Source organism: Planococcus citri, chromosome 3 (genome assembly GCF_950023065.1).
Source record: "Planococcus citri chromosome 3, ihPlaCitr1.1, whole genome shotgun sequence".
Lineage (NCBI taxonomy): Eukaryota > Metazoa > Arthropoda > Insecta > Hemiptera > Pseudococcidae > Planococcus > Planococcus citri.
In genome coordinates, this window is record NC_088679.1 from 45349591 (window position 1) to 45372242 (window position 22652).

Below are 22652 nucleotides of genomic sequence, written 5' to 3' on the forward strand. Positions count from 1 at the left end.
GTTTCCACACTTTTATATTGCTTCCAAGCATCAAGGTGTAAATTTCAACGACACCACGCAACATTAATATCACTTGTTGATCTTTCCAGCACAATACCATCGTGTTCGATGACTCATAATGTAAAAATTTCACGCAAATTTTACCGACAAAGCGTTACATAATACACGTACGTGAACGTATAGGTAAGGAACTCAACTCACCGAAAAAAAATATCTACACTGTACACTATTCCGGCGTTATTTTTTATCCGAAGCTGCGAAGTCTTCCAAGGTCACTGCAACCACTTTTTCCACTCCATTAATTCGCTAGTTTTAAGAACATTAACACGATAGATTTTCAATAGTACGGAGACTACAGACGGCGGTTTGAAGACTCGGTTCACGTTCTTCAAACCGACACGACACACCTGTCGGCGAAAACGTTACACGCGGACCACGTACAAAACGCCCGAGAACTTTCAAAATTACACCAAACACTCCGAAGATAAAGCTAAAGAACAACCAAGTACGCAAAAATTGAAGACGAAAAACTTAACACGACTTTCGCGAAACAGAAAAACGATTAAATTCTTCGACACAACCGCAATACATCTGCTGCACGATCGGTGAACAGAGAACGCATACGACTATGACTACACGAACGAACGCAATACGTCATACATAGTACAACAGCCGTGGTTATGGTTACGAAGCTGCCAGATCTGAATGTTGTTAAACTTGAACCTCAACATGGCAACCAGTGTAACCATCTGAGTAACGTGAAAACCAATCGGCTCAGCCAGCGTTTTACAGCTCAATACTCCAATACTCGTATTCGAGGTAGATAAGGTTCGTTTTTTTATTCATTTGAAGTCTCATGTCTCATTAACCGTAAAAATTTAATTGCCTTAATAAATATTTAATCAATGATTTTTTCCACTAATAAATTGATTTTTGAAAAAAAAAAACTTTGATCATACCTACCTACTTGCGTTTTACAAAAAGCGAACCCAACTCATATCAATCGCACCTGTGGCATTGAACGAGGAATACAAACACACAGTCAAGCAAAGGTGATGCAGATTACAAGGTGCATGCTCTCTCAGTCTCTCGATCACTCAGTCACTTGTTTTACCAGAGTATGGAAACCCATATGATCTCAAAAATTGCATACAAATCAAACAGTCAATGACTGGAGTGGTCAATGGTCATTATGCTAGAAAACACTTTCTACTTTCTGGTCACGTATGACTTGCAATCACATTTAGAGGATCAATTTTGACATTAGTGGGGATAATGGAATTTTTAAGAACACATTTTTTTCAAAAAATGTCTCAAAATCTCGATCACGAAATGTGTGGATTTGGATGGTTACAATTCTAAAAATCTCCTGTTTAGATCTTATTCTACCCATACTACGCAGGTATCTAGCTTTTTGAGGACTATTTTTGATACGAGGGAGGAAAAGTGTACTTTTTGAATTGAGTCCAAACTCCTTAATGCAGTACTTTATGCTTTATAACATAACTAAACCTATTCTACTTGAAAATAAAAAGAAGAAATTGGTAATCATAATTATATTTCATCATGAAATTAAAAAGGATGAAGGAAGATGATCTCAACTTCGAATTCAACTTTTCCCCTAAAACACATGACCAGAGTTGCACCGAATTTACCCTGTTTAATATCATTCATAATCCCTTCTCTTCCGAGCCCCAACCTAATGAATAAGTCTCAGCCCTAGTAATGTTGATGGTTTTTATATCATAAAAAGTAAACAACGTTCAGTTCAGTTGTTTATGTTTACGCAGTAAGTAGGTAATTACAGTAACACGAGCTACCAACTTGGGCTTTTTAATAGGTACGGCGAATAATCACTAAACACTGAGGTGGAGGAGGAGAGAGGGGGGAAGCTAACGAAAACCCTGACTCATAGCCTACAGTATGTAAAATGTTAGAGCTCGTCATTTCAGTCATTTGGATAAAATTTGCATTCACTTAATGTCCTTATGACTGCTCTCGAATAAGTATTTTCCATCACGCGAAATTCACATTTCATCCGAAAGTTACAACCCGATGCAAAATTCGAGTAAACTAACGCTAAACTTTTGCTTTTACTTAGGTAATTCGATTTTCGGAAGTTTAAAAAAAAAGGTTGATTGTTTAAACGACCTCGCAGAATTTTTCATTCTGTTATCTGGCATCTGGCTATATTTATGTATAATTACTATTATTAATTTATTATTACTTTGTTATAACCAGTCTTCAACTAGGAAACAATTAAAAAATTTTCAAGTTAGTTGAAAAGGTGATAAATTTTTACGAAGGTATTCGTCTGAAAATACCAATACTCATTGGGGGTGAATTATTTTTGAGAATTTTATGAGACGTCATTCGAAGGTGGTAAAGTGATTAGAATAAGAGAAAGAAAAAAAATACAACAATATTTTTTTCTCGAAGATTTGCAACAAATGCGAAATGTAGGTAGGTAGATATCTGACCTACTTTTTTTAATCCATAAAATTTTTCTGTTTAAATTTAAAACGTTAAATACAAATAAATTTCAAAATATCTCAAAAATTAGTTCAGCCTGAAAATAGAATCAAATAAGTAAGTACCTATTGTTCTATTTCCAATTCAATCGAATCATTGATATTTTTTAAAAACGAACTCAATCACTTTTCGAACGATTAAACATTTAATCCATTGATTGGCTTCAAGTACAACTTGTAAACGATTCCCTATTTACGAACGAACGACAGCGACGACGACGTACGGAAATAAATATAAAACTCGTAATTCAGTAATGAAATTACTCAAAAAAGGAATCAATAATTTAAAATCATTTTTAATGGTGTTTTAATAACGTCGTATTTCTACGCGTTCCAATGGTATTGGTTGCCAATTGAGTAGAAAAATTTTATGGCTTTTTTTGCAATTGCAACCTTCCGTACTCGTATGGTACATTTGCTCGTACTTGCTTGCATATTTGTACAAAATAAGCCTACACTCGTAATTTCCACGTTATTAAGCGAATCGTGATGAATCGTACTTAGAAGTGATGACCATCGTGACGTCGGTAAGCATAATTTTTTTCGATCTTTACAGTAACACTAAACCTAACGACCTACAGTACAAGAATCATCGAATAAAAAATTAATATACCAGGAAGTCGGACGTATTTCATTAAACGGCACCACTGACAAGTAGCGGTTCGTGACGTCGAGACGTCTGCGAGACGTACACAGCAAAAGTATGGGTAGCCTAATCGTTAGAAAAAAGGAAAACCAATTTTCAAACGTCTCGCGTTGCGGTATTGCTCGAGTGCACTTCAAACGCATTAACCGAAAAGATTGTGTATGCTTCTATGATGGCAGTCAGGCAGTGGCATGGAAACAAAAGTGTACGTTCATTAGCGAGAAAATGTCTTCTAGTTTTTGAGAATTTTTTCACGTTTTTTTTTTTTTTTTGCTTACCAAAAAAAGAATAGAGTAGGTGATAAGATTTCATTATTTTGGTGTTTTAATTACCTTCCTTTCGTGCTAAAGCAGAAGGAATATGTACAAATTACAAAATAAGACAATATTTTAGAGTAAAATGACCACCAAAGATCTAATTAAAAATTTTACATGCATTTATACTAACGAACTAACTACAAAATAGGTACCTAAGTAGGAATATGCCACAAATACAGATTTTTAAAGTTGAAACAATAAGTAGGTACTTGAAATTTTCCTCGTTTCTATAAAAATGAGAAAAAAACAAAGTGATTCTGGGTCGTTCCGGCCTTTAAATTTCGCCACAATTCGTAACGCGAAATAGGGCATGAGTCATGGAATAACACGATGACTCAGACTTCGCATTTTCTTTTCAAACACGTAGAAAAATCGATGCAAATGCCGGTAAAAGTTTCGCAACAAGAAATAATTTCCTTTTCTCCAATCATTCTATCAAAACCAGATTTTCAGCGCTGGATTAATTTTTTCTAGTGAAATCGTTCAATTTTAGGAATAATTCTCACAATTTCATAGGGAGCCATATGAGTTTTAAAATTAATATTTTTATTCAAAGACGAAGGCTTTCGAGGAGTGCTCGTTTTCCAGTCAACTTTTAATTTTCGCCAAAAATTTTCAAAATTTTCAAAATTTTATCCAAGACGTAAAAGTTTATTCAGGTAGTCAAAATTTAAACTCGGTCACATTTTCGATAATTCCAGTAAATTCCAGTCTGAAACTTCAACTAAATATTTTGTTTAACCAAATAATCAATTTTTAAAAAAAAACTTTTTCTAAATTTTCAATTTTTTTTTTAAAAATTAAGTAAGTAAGTAAGTCAGTAAATCATTTAGTTATTTATTCAGTTAGAAAATGAGATTTTTTGGTTCCATATTGACTTATGAACTCAAATTTTCAATTTTTCTATCCGATTAGAAGCCTTGATTTTTTACATGAATGTTGGAATTTTTAATAAAAACGTAAATATTTGTTTCAAAAGCGGATTTTCAAAATTACGAAAACCAATCAAAATATCACATTAGTGGGGTCTGGCTGAAATTTTCAAAAAACTGTGAATTTCAAGCCTTCGTTTGGCCGGAAACGATTTAATTTGATTTTGAGAGTTCGACGTTTATTAAAAAAATTTGTTGTGTCCATTTTTTTCAAATTTTCTTCTATGGAATGAGGCCACGGAGAAACACATTCTTATCATAGCATTAAGTATACCTCTAGCTACGATAAGAGCACCAATTTTGATAAAGGAAGAAATTGTTTTCAAATATCGCAGTCTCTCGATGAAATTTCCAATTCATGAACCTATAAGTAAATCGTGCATTTACATTATGCATTTAAAACTCGTTACCGATATCGTGCTGGTTTTAAAGCTTTAAAAAATGTTACGATTGATTTAAAAACTAGGAGTGCTTCAGACTACTACGTATTATACTTTTCTTTCTTCGGCAGTTATAATTTTACGCGCGCGGGATATCTCGAAACGAAACATTTTAAAAAGTCGTAAAAGTTTCAAAGTACCTTACATACTTCAAGGTTCGATATAATACTGGAAACTTATGAATGAATATAGGTATCTTGGCTATATGTAACCTACGTATAGTCTAATGTTGCAGTTGCACTCGTAAGTGTAGGCCTATTTGGAAATGAAAAAGTCGTGTTGATAACGAGCATGTAAAATTTGGTCATTGGTATAATGAAATTCGTTGTTTACAAGATCACATCTCGGTCTAGAAATCTCACATCGTTACGTAATATTCGTATAAAAGAAGACAGAGTGGGCGACATTAACTCTATCATCACATATTATAAGCTACATTATAGGAGTAGGACCTGCATTTGTTCAACTTTTTTTCTATTTTAATGGAACTTATACACTTCCAGTTCTTCCACAATTCCAATTAAAATGCAGATTAGGTGCGTTTTATTTTACTATACAAATAAACTGGCGTAGAATCTCGCGGAAAAATCGTAAAAAATGTGTAGGAACGTTTAATTATCGAATCCATACGCATATTGGTAAATTGTATCAAAAGTACTCCTATTGAATTCCATTCTAAGAACAACTTTCTTTTACGTATTATTAACCACTTTTTTTTCAAAGTTTTGCGCTTACAATTGCTTTTCTAATAAATTACGATTTGTTAAATACCACGTAGAAGTGTGTACATTTCCTGCTATAATAGAATTGATGCAAAAAGAATAAAAAGAAATACTTCGAGACTATAAAAATACTCGTAGTTTGTTGTAATAAGGTAATTGTTGGCTCGTAATTGTAAGTACAGGTTACGGGGGATAATTTACACGAAAAAAGAATGTCGAAAATAAATTCATCGCCATCGTAAACAATTCAAGAATCGAATTTCACATCAGTTATGTTAGACATTTATCACCAATTCGATGCAATTGTCGGCATCGCGTCGTATTGGTCCAAGTACCTAAACGTCTGATTAAGAAATTTCATAACAGGTGCCGGTGAACGTTAAACTTAAGACCAGTTGTACGAAGGCGTTCGAAGTGGGCAGCCCTAAACAGTTCTCACGATATCCTGACCGTTTATACCTACACTCGAGATGGTGCCTTTAGATTTGTCCATTAGTGTGGATGATAAAAGATGCGGATAAATGTGTAAATTCTTATCGTACTCGGATAACGAGAGTATATGGTGTTATTTGAGATCGAGATACAAATAATTGAAGATATTATATTAGTAGGTATGGGTAATGAATCGCCAATTTTCAAATGCTAAAGATTATCGATGAATTCAGATCTCGGTTCATCCGGGTGAAGAAACCAAACCCAACTGCATTTCTGATGACAATGAGAAGGGAAAATATCAATTTTAAAATTATTAACCTACGTAAGTTCATTTTGGTCTCAAAACAAAGATTTCCCAAGTTTCGTTTCGATAAATAATATCGAGAAGTCATTTTGAAAAATATGCTCGCGTGAGCATAGAATTTCCCACGGTGGCTCCCTGGGAAACCCGATGTACCTTCTCGGTGTCATGACATATTACATACAATGATGTTGTGAGTTGACGACCAGAATTGCGACTTGCCAAATTGAAGCAGTCTTCATAAAATTCATACAGCACCTTCAGAATGGCCTACCTATTTTTGATTTTATAGCACCCCCCCCCCACCACCACCAAAACTTGCTATTTTGAGCCATTCTGAAGCCTCCAGCGCAATATTTTGATTTCTCCATAGTTTCAAACTTACTCTAGAACCTGAAATTAATTTGGAAATCGCTGCATTGATGAGTGAACACGTTAATCAGGTTCAGAATATGTCACAAATCGATTTTTGGTATCCTAAATTAATTTTCACGATCTCTGAAAATTTTTTTAAATTCTGCTGGAGAAATTGAGATTTGTGCTGGAGTCTTCAAAATTACCGGAAAATGTGAAATTTACGTATTAGTTTCAGGACTAGTTAACATTATTTTTACTGAATGAATAGATAGGTAGCCTACATTTATTTTAAGAAAGCAGAAATCGCCAAAAATTTGAAAAACCAATTTGCTTATGGGGGTTTTAGACCATCTTCTTACCCAAAATCGCTATTCCGTCCATTTCAGATGTGAACACTTCTAGAGGTTCTGCAGGTTCATATGGTAAACATTTTTTTAATTTATTTCATTTTTAGCGAATTTTGTGGAAGAATTACAACTTAATTAAATTGTGGTAGAAAGCTGAAGTTTTTCATTATTTATCCCAATTTCGACCTTCCAAATCAATCAGTGTGGAGATTTTGAGCTAGCCTGGAACTTCAGGAGCCTCCAGAAAATTTTCAGATTAGATAATCATGGCAAAATATTTTGGATTTGAACCAACAGTAATAAATTTTGAAAATTCGTGCTTGAATAGAATCGAAATTGCAAGAAAATCGGTAAAGACAAGTTTATATGTAGGTACTGAATCTTATTTTTACCCATTTTTATATTCCAAACCTAAGTATCATAATTATTTTCTTTTTCAAAATGTTTTTCTGAACCAAAGTTATTCATTTAAAATTCAAGATAAGCACTAGTTCGTATAAAATTGTTTCTTTTCATTTTCGATTAAGTATTGGCATACAACTTACGAAGGTACTCGGGTCTGGAATACCTATGGCCTATGGCAGTGGTTTGATGGGACACTTTGTATGGTATTTCAGCTGCATCACAAAGGTCACTAATGTGGCAATGACGTAATATTTTTCATTTTTTCAAAATTATTTCCTTACATAAAAATCTCGTAATGCGTCGTATGTTTCATTTCGAATGCAACATCTTTGATTTTTTTTTTTTTCATTTTCAGACACAAAGGGAATTAAATTTCGCATGACTATGGTAACATTTCGAAGCGCTATCGGAAGCAATAATCACAATTTCATAAATAACGCTTTCTAAGTCCTTTGACCCGACTGTTTGTTAGGTTTGATGTGCTTGATTTTTGTATTTGAAACAGATATGCTTCTTTGGCGGGATTACTTTTGAATTGTACTCGTACTATGTATAACAACGAGAAATAAAGAAAACGTGTCCGATACGTCACGAGCTGCTCCTAGCTAAGGCTTCGGGGTAACACGATTCATGTTGTCGATTTTGAGTTATATTTTTTCAGCTCGGTTTGCATATCGAGCCGAAAATTTGGGAAGAATTATACGATAAGTCGTCGTTAATATTCAATTATTTGGCCAATTTGGATTCATAACTGTGTACCACCTAAGGAAGTAGGTACTTGCAAAGGTAAACTAAAATCATTTTATAGATAGGTACTTGACCTATTTATCTTCTTCGTAGTTCGTTAAAGCTTTTTTTTCTCTGCTATTATTGTTTACATCTTGGAGAAATTATGATTCTCAAAGATCAAAATTTTAATTGAAATGCCATTTCGAGAAAAAACACAAATCAGAATGCTGTAGCAATTAATTTCTCGCATAAAGTTGCCACAATATGTTATTTAGAGAACATGTAAATGCATTCATTCGCATCCTGCGTGTAATAAAGTTTTTTTTTGAGCGGTATCTGTTCGAAAGTAATTATCTACTTATACACGCTCGCTTTTAATAGAACGTATAGATTGAAATTTCAGAGATTAACTCTACCTTCGAGATGATCAATAAATCACTCGATCGTTGAACCATACGCATATGTAGATACAACGGTTGGATTTTTTTCACCATTTTCAAAAGTTCATCTGACGTGATACTTCTACACAAATTTTTTCATCAGCTCGAACGCTTGTTGTCATTTTATTGATGGATCTCACACGAGGAATTCGCGTATAGAATGAGGCAAAACACGCGATCATTGATGAATCGAAGCCTTGACCATCTGCATCAAATTAACGCTTTCAAATACAAGTACAAGTTGTGGCGCTTCCTACTTCTCTCTTTGTTCACTTTAGGTAAGTATGTGTTTGATTTAATACGCGTAGGCTTATTAATTAAAATCATCTGTTACATTTTATTACAGTTTTCAGTTAATAAATCACCTCCTGGTGATACTATGCAGAAGTTTTAATGCTTTCAAGTACCTATTGCTGGTAAGTAGGTAGGAAACTTAATGTATTACGTAGGATTTTATAATGTGATAGCTCTAAACGCGATGGATTCAATTTTTAATTTCTCAACCAATTTTGAGTTTTGAGTTGTGTGTGTAGGACCTCTGATCATGTACATAAAACCTCCATCATAATAAATTACCCTTCCCCCCTGACGATCACTTCCAGAGTAAGTATTGGTGAATCAAAGGAAGAAGAAATATTGCTGCAAAAATCACAACACCTACTTAAGTACCTACGTACAACCTGTAAAGTTCAACTTTATTCCTTTTCAAAATGCAGTTTATGTTGGTTCTTCAACTTTTCCAGTAAGTATACATAATAAGCAATTTTATAATGTATATTATTTTTCAAAAATATAACAGTAGACAATTATTATCTATTTATTTTTAACTATTTCTTGTAAATATAGAACCCAGTTTTTAAACAAGGAAAATCGTCATTTTAATCTAATTTATGGTTTTTTAATCAATATATCCACCTAGAAGTAATGTGGGTCCCATTATTATAGTCTATTCATTGCTTGTTTTACACCTAGTCCGATTTCTCTAAACGTAATTTTTCAATTCAATCTATTATTTTTGTCAGACATGTGCTCATAAAGTGAACTAAATCTGTACTTATACCCTTAACCATGTGGATGTGGCAAAGTTACCCATGTATCTATCACACATGGAGATGTGTACCTATAGTTTCAAAGCCGATACGTAATTACAGGCTAGATTTTTTCTTTTTATCATCATTTTTTTTTTTAGTTATAAAATTTCATAATAGCTTTTGATTTTGATGGTTTATTCCGCACTTCGGAAGACGGAAGCCGAGATAATTAAAAGGATCGTTTATCAAAGTATAAATCATTTAACAAGATTTCTCGACAGGATTTATTTTTCGTTAGGTATTCAACTAAGTAATTGCTTCACGTGCCCACGTATCCCTACTTCTATGAAATGATGATAATGATAAAATAAAAAGAGGTTCTCGATTATTTTGTTGCACACTTGTATACCTATCTGAATGAAAAAATAAATAATATGTACATGGCGTTTTTCAAAATTACCTACTTACCCATCTACGTACAATTTGACAAAAAAAGTTTTTTTTTTCAGTGAAAGTTGGTGAACATGATATGAAGTTGAACTTGGCGATATTAGGTAAATACATATGATGTAGGTACACCTAGTTGTTTGTTTCAGTTTTGTCATTTCAACAAGGTAGGTACTCTATGTTCAATATACGAAGCTTAGGCATATCATAGCTAGGTAAGTATTGTAGGAGTATTGTAGGTAAGTAATCTTAATAATTTGATAGATTACTCACGTGAATTTTGGCTCTTTTATAGATGTCCTGAAGCAGTAATGATACCGGAACACAAAATTCATGCTGAAATCTTGTCAGGTTACTGTGATAAACGCATATAAATTGATCTCTGGCTTGACGAATTAAAGCTTTACGAGTTTCCGAGTAATTCTTATAATATGGTCCAATATATACATCCACTAAATCTGATAAATTTGAATGCAACTGTAAAATATCAAAATAAAAAATTCGTCAGATGAAGAAAATGTTCAGGAAATTTTATGCAGATAGATAGGTGTATAATGTTTATTACTTATCAGTTATTATCAAAAAAAATGGGATGGGATGTAGCGATATCTAATCGTGGTTATAGTGAAAAACATTTCTATCAGAAGGACACAGGTATGAGGTAGCTTTGAAACTTTTTCATTATTCTCTCACGAAAGAACTATTCGATCGATTTTTGGAATGAGCAACATCTAAAACTCCCCCAACCAGAATTTTAGCTACCAAAAATTATTTCAATTTTTTAGCGAATTTTTGAAAACCCAAAATTGACTATTTTTCGTGATTTCTGCTTTTTAAAACAAAAATGTATTTACCTATTCAGTAAAAATGATGAAAGTTACACATGAAAGTAATTTTCCCAAGCAGGATTTCGCCATTTTCGTATATTTTAAAACCCCCAGAACGATTTTTGAGTTCTTCAAAACTTTAAATTTCTGTAGTATTTTTAAATTTTCCGGAAAGCGCGGAAATCAATTTGTGCACCTAAAAATCAAGTTGTGCGCTATTTTTAACCTAATTAAATTTAACATCACAATGTTGGTCAAAAAAACACTCGAACTGTTCACTAAAAAGTCGGATCAAGTGTGAATGAACTCATTAACCAGGTCTCGATTTATAGCTGCTCAAATTAACTCTCACACATTCAGGGGAATCAAAAAATCCTGGAGAAATTTGAAAAACGCACTGGAGGCAACAAAATGATAGAAAATTGTGAAATTTGGTTGGGTGGCATTGATATCATTTTCAAGATTTTACTGAATAAAATACTTTTTTTTTTATATAAAAATAATAAATCGTCAAATTTTGTAAAATTCTGGATTTATAAAAAATTGTCAAATATAAATTTAGGCTCCTGAAATTTCATCTCAGTGACTTATTTCTTGAAGAAATTGATCGGCAACGCCGAGCTGGGGTAAATTTTTTCAAAACTTTAATCTCATTGGGAAGATGACTAGAAAAAAGGGAAATAAAACATATACCACTCCACGTTTTTGTAAATTAGAGAATAAAATTTAAAAATTTGAAATTAAAAAAAAAATAAAAACCAGCAACTTTGAAATCAGGACTAAGAATTCAAAACTTTGTAACAAGAGTCACCCCAACAACTTCAGTTTTTTTTACGATTGGTGTTTGAAATTTATTTTGTTTTCATGCAAATGTTATTATAGTTTGATTCGATTATGAAAACACATTTTTTTTTTCGTTTTAATTTGAATACATAAAAAGGAATTTTGTTTTTCAAGTTCTTTTTTTTATTTGAAAGTGGCCATTATTATCCATTCCTGAAAAAATATCAGCATTTAATTATTTTCTTATTCTTAAACCAAAATGATAATTGAAATTGATTTTTATTTCTGACAATGTTATATGTGGCTTTTGTCTGATCATCCTGGACTCACACGTTGACAATTTCATCAATAGTGAAGCTTCAACGAATACACCTGCAGCTACGTACTTTCTGCGATACGACTAATTCACAAGTAGGTATAGGTAAGTATAAGAAAGATTTTTTTTTTTTTGAAATAAACATTTGAAAAAAAGTTGAATTTATTAACAAACCGCTCGCACAATATTGGTAAACCCGACGATTTATTTTAATTCTGAAGAGGGTTCAGGTAGTATAATATCAGTATGGGGTATCTTACTGATACCGGCTAATAATTATTCACGTGACAGATATAGGGAAAAACGATGGACCACCTTCATGCGTAATCGAATAAACCACCGAGATGCTAAATTTCTCCCCAGTTAAATATAATAGAAACCTAGGATTGAACAGACTAGCCGTCCCTTTGTATTTTAAACGTTCAAGAATGATCATATTTTTGTGTAATGTATTAGACTGAGGGGCGGCCGGATGGTGGTGGTGGAAAACATGCTCACATTCTCACTATTATAGGCCGGGGTAGGTACCATAATGATCTTAATTGCAAAACCTAATATAAATAATTCTAAAAATCCGTTTAGTTGATCCACTTGAGGGTGATACGTCAACGCTATTTGGGTTAACTTCGACATTTTACCTACTTTATGGATGTTTTGCATAAACCTGGGTGTACCTATTTGTTTACTCGACTCGGTAAAAATTTTCTTTCTATTTACATGGGTGACAATTCACACGGCGTGCTTTATTAATTTACGATTATGGAAAAACGCACTCTGTGTATAGGAGTGTCTTATTTATTAACGTGATCGTATATTTACTTTCATCAAGGTCCAGCAAATGTATGCGATGATCGGATACTAAACCATTTTTAAGCTTTTAGGTTACCTACTCGATAAAATACGCACGAGTAGGTATTAATTTTGTTTTAAAAGCTGGGCGCGATTCAAGACAAAAGACACCAAGAGTGATTTTTTATGCCAAAAAATTATATCTATCGTAACTCAGGCGGTAATGTGTTGTTAGCGTTTCGTAAGGAATACCTATTGAAATAATGAGCAGTTTTGAATTGGCAGTTAAACAAAGTAATGTAAGAAATATACCGACTGCTTGATTCATGATTGTAAGTCATTATACCTACAGATTTTTTAAACGCATAGGCAGTACCTACGTAGGAATAAAATATAAAATATATTTATATTCGTGCTTATAACAATATTATGGCTAGATGACACGCAATCCAAGAACGAGATTAATTGTTTAAATCGTAACTAAACGACATTTCACATTTAGGACACACTATGTGCATTTCTTTCCAAAGTTCGACAGTCGACTATACAAGTTAGGTATAATTCTAAGATCAATTAGAGTGTACCCATGTAATCTAATAGCACGTACCTGAAAATCATTGGAATTCTGACTAGAATATTTTCCCATACAGATATTGAAATCTGCTGGATCATTTTCGACGAAATTTTCATCATTCCCACATATCACATTATTATTCCGCTCGTCGTTTTGCATTTCGGGCGATACCGCTGAATTGCAATTGTTTTCAACATTAGCCGAATGTACTGAGGCTATTTTATCACATTCTTCTACCTGTATGGTATTTTTGGCGGCGTCTGTAAGCCGAACCATGGTTACATGGTTTTCAGCTTCTTCTTCGGAGTAAAATTCATCTGTAACGTACCACGACGTATGAGGTACACGTTCTTCGACAGCTTTGCGAACTTTATCCGAAGTACTGTCACTTCTTTGTATGTAATTATTGGCAGTACTTTTGCATTTTTTCAAATAATTTTTTACTTTTTTGCTTTTGCTGAGGTATTTTTCGCGACTGAAGTGATCCGGTTTTTCATCGCCATCGTTGATAAAATCGGAGGCTGGTTCCCAAGAATCGGTTACAGTTTCTTCTTTAATAAAGGATGATTCTTTTTCAGGCACCTGGAAACAGAAATTCAATATTTTTAATTTTTTGGACATTATAAATTTATTATACTTATGTATGTATGTACATAGGTTTAGGAGCTGAATTTCATTTTTGTATTTTAAACAATTTTCAAAAAATTTTAAACTGGATAATTTTTTATTAAAAAAAAATCAGAATGTGATTAAAATTGAAATAAACATCAGAAATTCAATTCATACTTTGTTTTCTACCTCTTGAATCGATTGGTATGAATGATTTTGAACCTTCTGAAACTTACAGCGGATCACTAGTGAATGTCTAAAATTTTTTATTTTTGGCGACACTGCCATAAAAAAAGATCAAAATTGAATTCAGCGCCTGAAAACTCTGGCAAGAATTTTCAAAAAACATTTTAGCTGAATTAAACCCAAAATATAGTCTTCGGTGACTATTTTTGGGAAAATGAAAAAGCTGGATTTTTAGCTTATTTTTGGCCTTCAAAATCGATTGATTGTGGTTTCATAAGCTGGTTTGAGGCCTACAGCAAATTTTTGAATTTTCTAGATTCACAAAAATTTTCACGAAAAAGAGTCATGCTGGAATTCAGCACCTATAAAATTGGATTCAGGTACCTATCTTTGAGATTTTTTAGAAAAATTGGATCAAAGAAGGTTCTGGAACGACTCGAAATCATCATCAATCGAAGAATCATTGTGCAAATTTAAATTTTCAAAAATCCTCAAAAAATCGAAAAATGAAATTCAGCACCAAAAACTTGATCTGGTGGGTTTTTTTTGGACGCTAAAATGACAACGGATCTTTTAACCACTTCTCCTTCATTCCAGTTTTTCAAAAACAGAAAATAACGACTAATCTTACTGCTTACTTTCATTTTTGAAACAAAACAACCATAATTTTTACTTTTTACTTTCACCATCTAAACTTGCTTTTGAACATACATATCAATAACAATTTCAATAGATTTCATTTTTCATACTTCACAATTTCGAATAATCAAATAATTCCATCATAGTCTTCGTCAGACGGCGTTAAATTCGCCTCAAATTAACGGAAACCAAACACATTCGAAATAAATCACTTAATCCGAAGTATAAAATCTGGTTACTTGTAAAATCGTCACACGCATTCGTTGTTATCTACATCGCACATTCTTAAAGATAGGGTGGTTTTCCACGCAGGTACACCTACATACATTCGGCGATAGAATCGAATTTAAGTCACACTAGCGAAAGGAAATGCATCCAGAATACGAATAGCTCCATAGACTGATTAGCATTCATTGTTACGATTGAAGGAAATACCCGTTCCGGTTGTAATAGCCGAAGTATACGTGTTTTACCTATTGTCGCCACAATCGTCTTGAAAAAAATCAAATATACACTCGAGTACCAGAGGAACCTAAACATATAACCGAATATTCAACTTGAGAATAATTTCAAGTTACGCAATCGTCAGAAGCGTAAATGGGACGGACGCTTATTTATACAGCTGTCAAGTTACCATATGAAAATTTTCAAAGGTACACTTTGTGATGGTTTGAACTCACTTATTATAGGCCTAATACTCGTGGAAGATAACCTCGTCTATAAAACGTCATTTTAAAAAAAATATTAAAAAGTTTACGAATCATCGTAGTAATCAAAAATTAATTGTAGGTACCTATCTTCAGGAATACAAATTTATTAGTTCGATTTGCAAACGTTTTCATAACATGTTTGATTTTTCAACAAATGAAATACTTACGTATCAACGAACTTATAGAAGTGATAACATATATTTTTAAAACTCATATACGCGGGTGGCCTTATCATTCAAATTTAATTTAATTTCGTACCCAAGGGACAACGTTGTAAAAACTTCTCTCATAAGTTATGCACTTGGTAATTCGTACAAACTAGTTCCAATGGTGACCATTAATTATACAACGCTGGACAATCGCCTAATAAAACTGATACATTGTGAAAGGCCGTTAGCTTTAATTGTATTTGTATTTTTGCATTTAACTTTTTCTCTTTCCTTAAAGTGATGAAAGGTCGCGAGGTTAGAATTTCTCTACTTTGTCGTGAGAAAATATGGAAATCAGTTTTACGGATATAGTTCAACTATTTTAATTTTTTTTCCACTTTTACAATTTGTTAAAGAGTATTGTTTTCATTCGACAAACGCTAACAACCTGACGACGGCCGAGCTGTTTTTTAATTTATGATTTATGTTTGTTTTTTTCTTCTTCTTTTTCATCACTGCACGAAGCTCGATGTTGAATCGAGTCCATGTGTTTGAATTTTTAAATCTAAATTAGGGTGGGAATTGTTTTCAACACTTGCGTATTATTATTATGGCCAAATTACTTATACGTTAGCAGATAATTTGCATACGTTCTCAGTTGAGACGATCACATCGTAGCGTTATTTTTACGGCGTTCGGTATGCAATTTTATTAACGCGTGTAAATTGTAGTAGTATATGCGTACAAACAGCAGGTGGTCGTTGAATGTGTCGAGTCACTTTATCCATTCCTTGGAGTGGGTAAAAATTGTTTTTGTTTTTTTTGGCCACAGTTGAAAGCGAACAGGGAGTTTGATCTATATTTTATGTATGAATTGATGAATGTCGCAACCCGGGGAAATGAGGTAAATTGCACAGATCGTTGAAATCACGGATGTCAACTAAAAGCTCAAACTTATCGATCTGCCAACCTCTCTCCCTACTTCAAAAGCTCTGGAATGATATTCTTATATGAGCAGAAAACTTTATTATAGTCAAAATTCGTTCAACAAGAAATTGATCCCAACAAATCGAAAATTTTCGATTGGAGACAAAAAAAACAAAATACGAGTACTTACCTAATACTTATTCAAAAATACCTTCTATACCTAATGCAAAACTTGAAGGATCGAACTTTTTTTTTCAAAATTTTGTAAATTTTTCAAAATTTAGAGGCTGTTGAAAAATATTGAATTTTGGTTTTAAGTGAAGTAAAAAGCTGATAGTTTACATATTTTGATTGTTTTGCATCAGACCAGAAAAATTCGTTTTCAATGTTTGATTTTTGAAAAAAAAAAAACTACAAAATTTTGATATTGGCTAGATGGCTCCAAATTAAAGCAAGCCGCTGATTGAAATATAATTTTCTCTAGAATGACTCAGAATAACTAACAACTTATCCGAAAAGTTCCAAAAGAGATGTTAATTTATTGAAAACTGAATATTTAATTCTCAACTTCAGTGAGATCAAATTGAATTTTTTTCAAAATCGACAAATTTTCGGAAGGATTCTAAGAAGCTTGAAACCGCAACTTCACTTGGAAAACTACACCGTATCGAAGGGGGAGGGGTTGAATATCGGTGTAATCTAAATTCAATGTGATGTGCTCAGGGCTGTTAAATTACCGTAATTTATTCGCTGGTAAAATACGGCGGTAAAATACGGTATTTTACCACTTTGGATATAAAAAATTATTTGTAGTTTGACTTCAAAGTTCTGAACTTCTGACCTGCCCCTGAAGTAAATTCTCATCAGTTTGGTGTTATTAGAGATTATAGGAAATTTTCCATGGAAATTTTTTGGAAATTTATTGGGAAAGTTTTTGGTAACTTTCAAATCATAAATTTTCGTGGAAATTTGGAAATTAATGAAGGAAAGTTGGAAAAAAAGTGATCAATTTTGCTTTTAAGTAAATTATGGTAAAATACGTAAAAAACTTCTGGTAAAATACGGTAAAATACCGCCGTAATTTACCGACATAAATTACCTTACAGCACTGGATGTGCCCCATTTAAGCAAAAATCGAGTTTCGAGTTGAAGAAGTGAAACAAAAAATTAAAATTGATATCATTCAAAAAAAAAAATCAAAAAAATAGAAAAAATTGGAACATTACTACATAGAATATTCAACAATGGAATCTTTACAACTCGTTAATTTTAAGCCTCCAGTAACCATGCAGTTGATTTTCTTCCAGCAATTTTAAATCGCTCCAGAAAGTGTTCTGATCAATTTCGGCACCTAAAAATTTAATTCTGTCACAAAATCGATTGAGGAGGTAAATCGCATGTTCAAGGTCAACCGTTGAAAACTGTATTTTTTTACAAGTTGGGAATTTTGAATTAAAAAAAAAATTCCAAAATTGTCAATTTTTGCATATGAATAAAATAAAACTTTCTTTTGAAAAAAAAAAAAAAAAAAAAAAAAGGTACCTAAAGTCGGCTCATCCCATCAAGTTCCACGTCAAAAGTTGATTTCTCTGCAGTATTAAAAAAAAAAAAAATTAGTAGTCAGACGTTTGCAACCTTTCCCTTGCACCTCCCCAACAATTTACTTTCGATTATTCCACATTTGTTCAAATTAAATCACAAAGCTGCTTTCACGTCACTTTTGCGAATGAAAAAAAAAAATTTCATTTTCAAGAGAGAAATTTTGGTAGTTGAAACGAGTACCTACCTACCCCAATTTAAGCACCGTCTCCTGACCTTGGAGACAAAGGTTACCTTTATATAGGTAGGTATATCACACATGTCACTAAATTATGTAAACAGGTACAATCAATTCAAGTGTCAGCTTTTGTCTGCTCTGAATAAGAAAAATTTCCTCGAAGCTTAAGTTGCCTAGATGATAATATTTGACACTAACTAAGAAACAAACATTCAGTAAATTTTCACCCATAGCTGTTCAAATGGCAACACTATAAGTTAATTAAAATAATAATTAAGCAACGAAGAAAGTAAACTAACACGACCTATTTTCATTGATCCAATTTAAAAATCAATTTCGACCCACGGCGGGTTTAAAAAACTATCAACAGTATCTACGCTGTATACGTTATCTGCAGACTAGATACATTAACACCGATTTTTATTTTCAAAATAGAGAACCGAGTAACTTCAAAATAAAAAATAAGTTGGTATATTTAAGAATTTCTCAAAGTAATAAAAAATTATTCCAGTATAAGAAATAAAACTCGCTTTCACGTAAATATGTTGCATGCAATTGAAAATGAATTCTTACCTATCCTATAGATATGCCTACTAATCAATTATAATATCGAATACAAACGATAATTCAAATCGATATTAAATTCACCACGATATTAATTTGCATTTTAATTTTAAATTGTGTTACAGTTCAGAAGATTTTTCTCAACTACAAGCATATCTAAGTAATCGAAGGTCTTAAAAGTCACGTGCAAAAATTACTTAGGTATATCGTTCAATATTGTTGCTATATATTTTACATGTATATATTCGATGAGGTTTTTTTTTTTTAATACGTATGTATGTGGGTAGATAAGGTATACTTGTAATCAAATAGGAAACTAATGAAAATGTGAAAAGTAAATTTGATGCACTATGCACACATTTTATGTAGATACAAGTAGATAGGTATATATTACGATTACGTGAAAATTATAAATATGTACATTCGTGTCGCACATTCGAACTCCGATAGAGACGACTTTATACAAGTAAAATACACGTGTATAATATTTTAAATCAAAAGCTTTCCGTGTTTCTCAGCGTTAATGCAGGTATTTTCTTATTAGATTATATGGGTACCTATGTTTTATTATTAAATCATGTATCACATGCGATAAATGGTTTTATGAAGCACAAACGAGTAGCTACGTAAAATACAGACACTTGAAAATTCACCTGCCACATTTCCGTAGAAAATTTCTTCAATCGCGAATTTTATCAAAGTAACAGTTTTGAAAACAAACACTCAGTTTCTTCACTTTTTTGAAATGTAATTCCATATTCGAACCGAATATAAAACCAACAACTTATACATCACCGGCGAAAAACCAAATTACGTAGGTACCTATAGTCGATTCAACGCAAGAAATTTCAATTTCAAGGGTCCGCACTTCTACTCGAACAGATAACCGAATACAATATGCAAACGACAAGTTTCTCAAAAAGTTGCCAGACAGAATTTTAGCACTAGCATTTTACAATAACCACAATATTTGTTGCGCTGCGACGCGAAGTAAAGAGCATGCTCGGGGTAAATAGTTATTTAAACTTGGAATACGAGTAGTCGCCTACCTTTAGTAACCTAAGGGGAAAATCATATTGTTGGTAGACTTAAGTGATTTTATTGTTTCGAATCTGCTCGTTGGCAAGTCACATCTGTTATTAAAGATATTTTATTACGGTAATTTTACGTCTCGAGCACCATATAATGCAAATAGTCGCATAAAATCGTAAAATTACATAAAAATAGTCGAGACTCGGCAGCACAAAATGTGACATTATTGATCTATACGATTGTGTCGTATAAAACAATTAGACATATTTACCACTCATTCATTACTCGAGGAGTAATGTTCATTATGATTTTTCGTCTTGTTCGACGAAGCCATTCACTTCCTTTGTCGATTATGTGGAGAATTTCGTAAACGTATCGGACGACAAAGAACAAATTTAAACGCATTTATAACGTCATCGTGCTCACCTGTTTGGATTTCTGCGTATATGGATCCCGTAATCATTTCCCTTTCAGGATTACAACCAAATGAGAGTAAAAAATTGACATCATAAGAACCATTTCTCCACCATAAATGTGTATAAATCATACAGAGAAATTTCACTCGTAAGTACATACAAGTTGAAGAACTGGCTGCTTGGTCAAACAATTGGTAATAAGTAGTTTAATCATGATTTTAGAAATATAACGTATATATGTGGTCTGTTTAATCGAAATGATGTATCGTACGTTTGCACGTAAGTAAACTGCATACGAGTGAGTACATTCATGCGACATGCAAATATTGCAGAATTATTTTAACCCATTGTTAAAGTTACTTTTTGGTATGTAGGACAATATAGTACTTATATACTTTCTCAATTTATATACCTATACCTATAGTCAGGTTAAATGCCTGTCCCGAGTAAGTAACTTATTTGTATGAAAAAATAATATCATTGGGTAATTTTCCAAAAAAGGAATATTATGCTCGTGGCTTTGCTTTTGTTTTCATTATGCCTATGCTATGGGAGACAATAGCGATAAAATTATCATGATAATTATAGGTTACCGGCAGAAGCATCACCTTTGAACGTATCTTGTGCCTTGTCGCCTGTCATACTACAGAAACCAAGCGTGTTGATATCCTTCATTTTTAGTCTAATACACATAAACATAATAAAAATCACGTTGAAAAAAAAAGAGTTACCACAGAATGATATTTGAATGGACAACGAGAGCAGTATTACCTAATGCTCAATTCTTGGTAGTAATTCCATCAAATTTCAAAAAAAATAAAAATAAAATATAAAATTGAAGAAATTAAAAAAATCTATACTCATAATGTCATAATATAATTGAAAAAAAAATTAAAACCCGTATAAAAATAAATTTTAACAACCCCATTTTGTACGTACACTTGAAAAGCTAAATAGGTAGGTAACGTGTACGTAGGGTAGGTATAGGTACCTATCAAGTTTTCGTACATGAAACATAATAAAACGAAAAGTGCTTTGTTCTCAAACTAAAATTCAACCACCCTGATTAAATTAAACTCGTATTTGTATGTACCAGGGAGTTTCATGCACCTAAAGTTATTGTTTTAGTTACCCCCTTTGAAATTACACACTTGGTTTGTCATTCGAAGATGAATAGTTTGAGAAAACAATTGCAGGATGTATGTCTAGTGTCAGTGTCTACGTAAATACGTACTATGTGGGAGTGTTACGTGTACATTTAAGTTTTCCTTTCATTCTATCGCGTTTCAATCCACCAATTAAACAAGTTTTTTCGTTTGTTTACGAAGGGGATTTGATTAAAATTGAAATTTTGTACAGCTAATTCAGATTTCAGAGTTAATTTCCAGTTTCGAGCAATTTAGTTTTTTTCCATCAGCTGTTAAAATCGAAACGTAAAATCGCGAAAAATTTAGAAAAGTGGATTTTTCAACGATGAGTTTATGAAGTTGAGGAAAACGAGGAAAGCCTGAAATGGATATCTACTCGTGAAAAAATTGACTGTTGAAAAAATATTGATTTAAGCATAAATTTTCCAATTTTTTTCTTTTGGTTCAACTTCACGATTTTAAAGATAAAAAATAAATTTAGATACACGTTTCAAAAACCCATTTCATGATGGAATTTTTATATGTATTTCACTGGCATTTTTCAAGACTCGAAAAATTCAAAAATATTTCTGAACGTTCGCGAACGACTCGAGAAGACAAAAATAGAGACACTTTTTTCGAGTTTTCTCTGTTTGGTTCATAAATTTTGTTAACAAACTCAACAAATTACATATTTGTACCTATACTTCCCAAAAATTGTCATTAATTTTTGAGAGGTTTGTTTCCTTTGATTTCACCTTACTGGTAATGATCCTCCCCTCCCTGCATCCAATTTAACAGCTGGGGAAGTCCAGATATAGGTAAGTAAATTCTGTAGTATCTGACAAATATGATTAATTTGAGGTTTGAAAGGTTGAAAAAAATCACATTTTCAACACACCAAACACATTGTTTGAATTGCTAACCTTGAAATCTGTACAATTTTTTAAACATCTTTATGACGAATTAACCTATTCAAAAAATACCTAGGCTTTGCATTTTACTTAAATGCCTATATTTATAAGAAAGATTTCACAAAAAATTTACATTCTCTTCTGGTACGTTGTCACATACGCATTGGCCAAAGTACCTAACTACCTAGTACCTACTACCTACCTACAACATCTACACTGTACACATGTGAGGC

The 22652-nt window shown here is 32.6% G+C and overlaps 1 protein-coding gene across 4 annotated transcripts in view; it reads right to left on the minus strand.

Annotated features, from left to right (window-relative positions):
• LOC135840685 (puratrophin-1-like) overlaps positions 1 to 22652 on the minus strand; it is a 166867-nt gene that overhangs the window by 125375 nt on the left and 18840 nt on the right. For 2 of the 4 annotated variants that reach the window (XM_065357311.1, XM_065357312.1), the window contains exons 3-4: positions 13403 to 13951; positions 10354 to 10557 (exon numbers count right to left, since the gene is read on the minus strand). In XM_065357311.1, the coding sequence (XP_065213383.1) occupies positions 10354 to 10557; positions 13403 to 13951 (753 nt within the window). Of the gene's footprint in view, positions 1 to 201; positions 893 to 10353; positions 10558 to 13402; positions 13952 to 19583; positions 19677 to 22652 lie in introns of those variants that run through there. The other 2 variants (XM_065357313.1, XM_065357315.1) reach the window with 2 other exon arrangements.